The 6,203-nt window shown below is 38.8% G+C and overlaps 1 protein-coding gene across 1 annotated transcript; it reads right to left on the bottom strand.

Annotated features, from left to right (window-relative positions):
• Window positions 1-3,280: 3,280 nt before the first annotated feature.
• On the bottom strand, window positions 3,281-3,670 carry LOC121014226 (ATP synthase subunit g, mitochondrial-like). The gene is given in 2 exon segments (XM_040450309.1): window positions 3,281-3,532; window positions 3,534-3,670. Coding segments are annotated over 2 exon segments (309 nt in total). The 3' UTR covers window positions 3,281-3,360.
• Between the last annotated feature and the right edge of the window lie 2,533 nt (window positions 3,671-6,203).

Here is a 6,203-nt window from a genome sequence, read left to right as displayed (position 1 = left end):
CAATCAACTGAGCCACCCAGGCTTCCCTAAATCCCTGCATTTCTATCACCCAATTTTAACAAAGAACTCAATTTTAGTCTTATTTGAACTATATACTGTCTCTCCTTTGATTATTTTGATGGAAATCTTAGACATCATATAATTTGATTACTAGTATTTTGGTATTATAATTATTATTTGATAATTAATTGTGAACTCTATTGTTCACTGACTATTTCTACTGCAGAACGTAAATTCCCTGAGCTCAGGGATTTGGCTGTTTATTCTAGCTCAGTGCTGTGAATGAATGGAATGTTACAGATTACTGGAGAAAACAGGAATATGCATTTAGCATACATAGCACTCAGCACAGCATTTGTCATGTTCTCCCATAGAATGGTATGGTCTAGAGTTAAAAACAATTAAAGGGATCCATTTCTTGTTGATTGATTGCAGCCAAATGGATTAATGCGATTGTAGTTTTTAGTGGTGTGTCAGAGGATTCTCCCCATGGTCTACTCTTGTTCTGTATATATATATCTTTAAAATCAGTGACTTGGTTAGTAGAGAGGACAATTTTCTCAAATATGGGAGGCATTTTTCAATATTGGAAGATTGGAAGACAAAATAGGAACTCAGAGATGATTTTGACAGCTTGAGGTGACAGAAACCAAGCAAGATAAATTTAATAATAACTTAAAAGTCTTATACTTGGAGCCAAAAGACACAATTGCAGGAGCTTATAATGGGGGGACACGTGGCCTAGCAGCAGCATGTATTTAAAATTACATGGTGTCCATAATGTAGTCACTTCAGTGAGAAGATAATTCAAACTGGATTTTCAGCATTATAAGGGTAGTGTGACAATTCCAGCCTTCCTACTTCCGCTGGGTGCTGTGCTGACATTGCCTGGGACCTTGTAAAGTGGCTAGGTCCCCATCTGGCTCAGCAAATCAATGCTGTTGTTACTCTTGCTTTATTTTTTAACCGCCGCGCCCCCCCCCCCCCCACAGGACAATCAAATGATGAGTTGAAGGCCCATAAAAATTAGATCCCATTTGTTGAGTACAGTGCTAAATGCTGTATATGCATTCTGCATGATTATGAAAATGAAAGGAAATGAAGGGCTTTAATATTTTATTTATTTTATTATTTATTTATTTAATTTATTTATTCTTTTGAGAGAGAGTGTGTGAGCAGGGGAGAGGGGTAAAGGAAGAGAGAGAGAGAGAGAGAGAGAGAGAGAGAATTTTAAGCAGACTCCAAGCTCAATGCAGAGCCCAATGTGGGGCTTGATCTCATGGCTGCGAGATCATGACCTGAGCTGAAATCAGAATCAGAACATACAACATGTATTTATATATGCTTGCAAATGCATAGGATATTTCTGGATAGATATATAGCAAACTGATAACACTTGTAGCTTCTGAGAAAGGGAACTGTAGGTGTAGTGATCAGGGATGGGAGGACAAACTACCTTTTGCTGTATATAATATACTATTTTGTATTTTTGGATTCTTTTTACTGTGTGCATTACTTTAGAAGAAATGAATTAATTTTGAAAAAAAATTTTAAACAAAATAAGTCCTATTAGATATTACACCTCCCATGATTAATGTTTGGTTTCTGTAGCATTGGACTTTGCAAATTTAACTTGTGACTTTTTTCCCCACAATGATCGAGAGGATAGTAATTACAATATAGTAAATGGATATGGATGAAAAGGAAAGATGATTACATTTTGAGCATACTGGGTTTGGGATGTCAGTAGGACACTCAGATGGGAATGTCCACCAGGCAGTTGGAAATGTGGACTGGTGCAAGTCAGGACTGAAGATTGGTAGAAAAGATTAGTAAAATTCCCAAAGGAGAGAGGGTAGAGAGAAGTAAGCAGTGGGCATAACCAAAGCGAGTCCTTACATTTGGGGTCAGAAGGAGAAAGAGAACCAGAGAATGAGAGGTGGATGTGAGAGTGAACAACATTGTAAAACATCAAGGGAGAAGGTCATATGAAGCAATAGGAGTTGTTGATAGTGGCTTGCTGCAGAAAGGCTGAGGGGGATGGAAAGTGAGAAAAGGCTGTTAGACATGCAGGCTGCGAGAAAGAAACTCAATAGTGAAGAGAAGGAGGGAGGAACAGGAATGTAGTTCAAGGAGTAGCCTGGTGAGTGGAGGTGGGGCATATGTGATGTATTTTAAGATGAGAAGCACCTCACAACATTTATTTCATTGGCAGGAAGAAGTCACCTAAGAAAGAATGAATATGTAATGGAATGTCATCAGGTTTGGGGGAATTATTGATGGAGTAAGGCCCTGGAGAATGGATCAGAATAAGGGCCACAAAGGGAAACAGAGAAGGGTCACCTCTTTTTTTTTTTTTTATACCAATCACTTTTATCTATTTTAAGACATAAGATACTATTTAGACTCATAGATGGTATTAAATTATAACCCTGTGTAAATATCTATAGGATATTTTATTTTTCAAAGATAAGTTCTAAAAATCATAAAACTGGACAGATTAATAATATAACACATATCAAACAGACTTAAATGTAGGTCTTGGCTTTCATTCACTCAGTCCTACTGTTAGAGGTGTTACAAAGATACATACTTAGAACACCACCCTGCTAGTCTCTCTTGAGAAAGCTCTATTCAAGTAGATAAGAAGTACCTCAATAATTGTAGACATAACTGTTATCCAAAGGATCTTTCACTGATTTTAGCAAAGAGAAACAGTCCAAATTTTATTTTTTATGACTACTGACATGATTTAACTATATCACTTTAGCACATAGTCTTACTATTTCTCCCGCTATGGCAAGTTCTAGTTTTCTCAAGTCTTTTGCCTCAATTTTTCTGGAAATAAAGCTTAAATATCGTATATTTTAAACCTTCAAACTAAAATGTTATCTTTATTTATTCATGTATTAGGTTGATATATTTGCATATATCCTTTCCAATTTCAAGCTAAACAAAGATGTGCATTTAGAGCTATATTAATGTATCATAGGAAAGGACAACCCAAGTTAATATCAAAAGAAATTGTGACCCCCATTGTAATGTTTGATAGAAAACTCATAGATTTTTTTAAAAAGTTTATTTTTGAGAGGGGTTAGGGGCAGAAAGAGAGGGGGACAGAGAATCTGAAGTGGGCTCTGTGCTGACAGCAGCAAGTCCAATATGGGGCTCAAACTCATGAACTGTGAGATCATGACCCAAGCCAAAGTTGGATACTCAACCTACTGAGCCACTCAGGCACCCAAGAAAACATTGATTTTGAACCATTATTTTATTTTATTCAAATAGTGGTCTGGTCACACCCGGTTCAAGAACACTCAAATAATAAATCATGTATAATCAGATGTTCATGATTGGGCTTCAAACATTATAGCCAATGATGCCAAGAATGCCTATGATCTTGCCAACATAAAACCACATCCATACCTCAGAGGCCACCAAACCAGTCAGCACAGCTTCCTTAACTGTGAACTGTTTGAAGCTGCCAGTTTGAGCACTAGTGACTATTTTTTACAGGTCTAAATATTCATAGGATCTCAGTAGAAATTGGAGGAACCAGCGTAACCCTAGTCCAGTGCCAAAATATGGCCAGTGTAGGCTTCAAGAGAGTCACAGCAGCTTTTCCCAGGGATGGAGGCTTCTCCATGAGGTAATGGACAAATTGGATCATGGTTCCAGGATGGCAAATTTGTCACCTGGAACCGGAGGGTTACTTCTCTCTGTGTGACTATAGTGAAGGAAGGGAGGATGGGGAAGAGACAAAGAAGTGATGTTAATGAGGAATCACCTCTTCATTTAATAAAAGAATGCGATCATCTGTAGGGGATAAGACAATGGAATGGAAGGGGTTTTACATTTATAGAACAGTCTTGTAAGTTTTTATAATTAGAATAGATACAGGAGGGTTCTTCTTAAATTAGCAAAGCAGGTGGTGTGCAGCAGCATGATGTAATGGAAAGAACATTAATTTTGTGGCCAGAAAGACCTGAGTTTGAGTCCTGGCTTTATTCCTTCTTAACATGTTACCAAACTTTTCTTTCTCAGTTTCTTCATAGTAAAATGGGGACAAGAGTACTTACTTTGTCAGGTGGTTATACACGTTCAATGATGGGACGTGTAAGTTGATTTCAGTTCCAACATACATTTATTGATCTTTTATTATATGCCAATATTCCATTATATCTTTATTCTCAAGGAGTTTGATGTCTAGGAAGGAATTATCTTCTCCTTCGTTCTCTTTTGGGACAATAAACTGCCCCCCAAACACCCAACTTTTGCAGAATTGTAAGAGGACTTGCTGACTACTTTCCTGTCTGTGTGCTTTTAGATACTAGATCAGATCTCATGTGCAAATGTTATTCCGGTCTGCCTGGATTTAGCCACTAATGCTGGGCGAGCCACTTCTCCAAGGCAGTGTGCCACGATTGTGACCTCTTGACCACTGGCCAGTAGGCTTGGCAGAGGGAACCCTTCGCAGCTGCCAGTCATGAGGCATGAGTGGCCTTGGACTCCTGACTCCAACAGTGATTCAGCCTGTCTCATCCTTATCTCTGTGATAAACTTGATGTGTGTTTATTTTCAGTCTTCTTTTTGTTATTATTGTTTTAGCAGCTAAACATAGGGTTGTTTAGCTTTCAAATAGTCTCTCAGAGGGAAATGGTCCAAGACCGACGACCTGAGAGCCACTGACCACAATCATGAACTGTAATGACATTCATCTGTTTATTACCTCCATTACTTTTAGGGAGAATAAGTAAAGACATGCATCCTTGATTGGGGAGATTGGAATTAATTATAATGACTGGACTTGGAGTGTGAGTCTAGAGAAATAGTAAATTAAATTCTAACAGAAATGCTTTGGCAGAAAGATTATAAATTAAAGCTTTAATGTGTGTATTCTAGTTGCTTAAGTGATTGTAACATCATCTAAGCATTTAACGGCAGTGAAATTGTTCCAATGTCATCTACGATTTGTGATGAAGATCAGCACATCCAGATCAGAACTGGGTTAATTGAAGCTCATCACCAAGGAAAGGACAAAACATTCTGAACAATACCTGAATTGTGTAATAGACCTCATTCCCTTCTTCAGTCTTTTTTCTTTTTTTTAATTTATTTTTCTTTTTTTATTAAAAAATTTTTTTTAATATTTATTTATTTTTGAGACAGAGAGAGACAGAGCATGAATGGGGGAGGGTCAGAGAGAGAGGGAGACACAGAATCGGAAGCAGGCTCCAGGCTCCAAGCTGTCAGCACAGAGCCCGACGTGGGGCTCGAACTCATGGACCGTGAGATCATGACCTGAGCCGAAGTCGGACGCTCAACCGACTGAGCCACCCAGGAGCCCCTTCAGTCTTTTTTCAATGCAGCAGAATATTTAGAAGGACTGACAGGTATCATTAGGTTGGCTCCATTTTTAGGACCCCATAAATATGAACCTTTCAAAGTTGGTGATTGACAGTTTACAGATTTATCTATTTCATACATGTGACCTCTCAGTTTTCCAGGCAGGCCTGTCTGTTTTCTGCAGGACTGATCTACTTGTTCTCGTTGTCGGCCTTGCATGAGAATTATCACAGTGTCACAGGCATCCATAGAATGTTGCAGCTGACCTCAGTTAGGCCTTTGAGAAAAGATGGAAAACAAAAACAAAACAAAAACTGACAAGTGCCAAGGTACCTTCAGTGATTAACAATTTTCTTTAAACACTTTGTGATTCTGTTAATATAGAAGCAGAACGGAGAATGGCTTGCTTTGAGTGAGATAAGGCATGAAAGAAAGGCACTCGCTGAGCACAGGACCAGTGCTTAATAAAATGCAAACTCTTAATACCATTCTCTTTACTATTTGGAATGAATGTTGCCTAATCCCGTGCCTTCTCCCACTTTGGTCCTCACAAGCATCTTCTCTTTTCCTCTGAACTCCAGTGGTGTGAAGGTAAACAACATTTATTTTCTTCCTAAGGACATGCTGCCCTGATGTTGAAGGTGATAGGACAGTCAGTTACCCTGGTAGCCCTACTCTAGATTCCAGGTAATTTTGCTGGGTCAGCACAGCCTGCAAACTGGCAGCTCCCTGGAAGATTGAGGTCATGTTCTCCATTGGCTGACACGGGGGAATTGCTGTGTATAGCCAACAGTCTTCCCTGTCAGTAAGGAGTGAAGAGCAGCCCTGGACCCCACTTCACGGCATTCCTTTAAATG

This window comes from Herpailurus yagouaroundi, unplaced genomic scaffold, assembly GCF_014898765.1.
Source record: "Herpailurus yagouaroundi ecotype Mexico unplaced genomic scaffold, PumYag 201, whole genome shotgun sequence".
In the NCBI taxonomy this organism is placed as follows: Eukaryota; Metazoa; Chordata; class Mammalia; order Carnivora; family Felidae; genus Herpailurus; species Herpailurus yagouaroundi.
The sequence above is the reverse complement of the archived record's forward strand: the minus strand, read 5'-3'. Positions and strand labels throughout refer to the sequence as shown.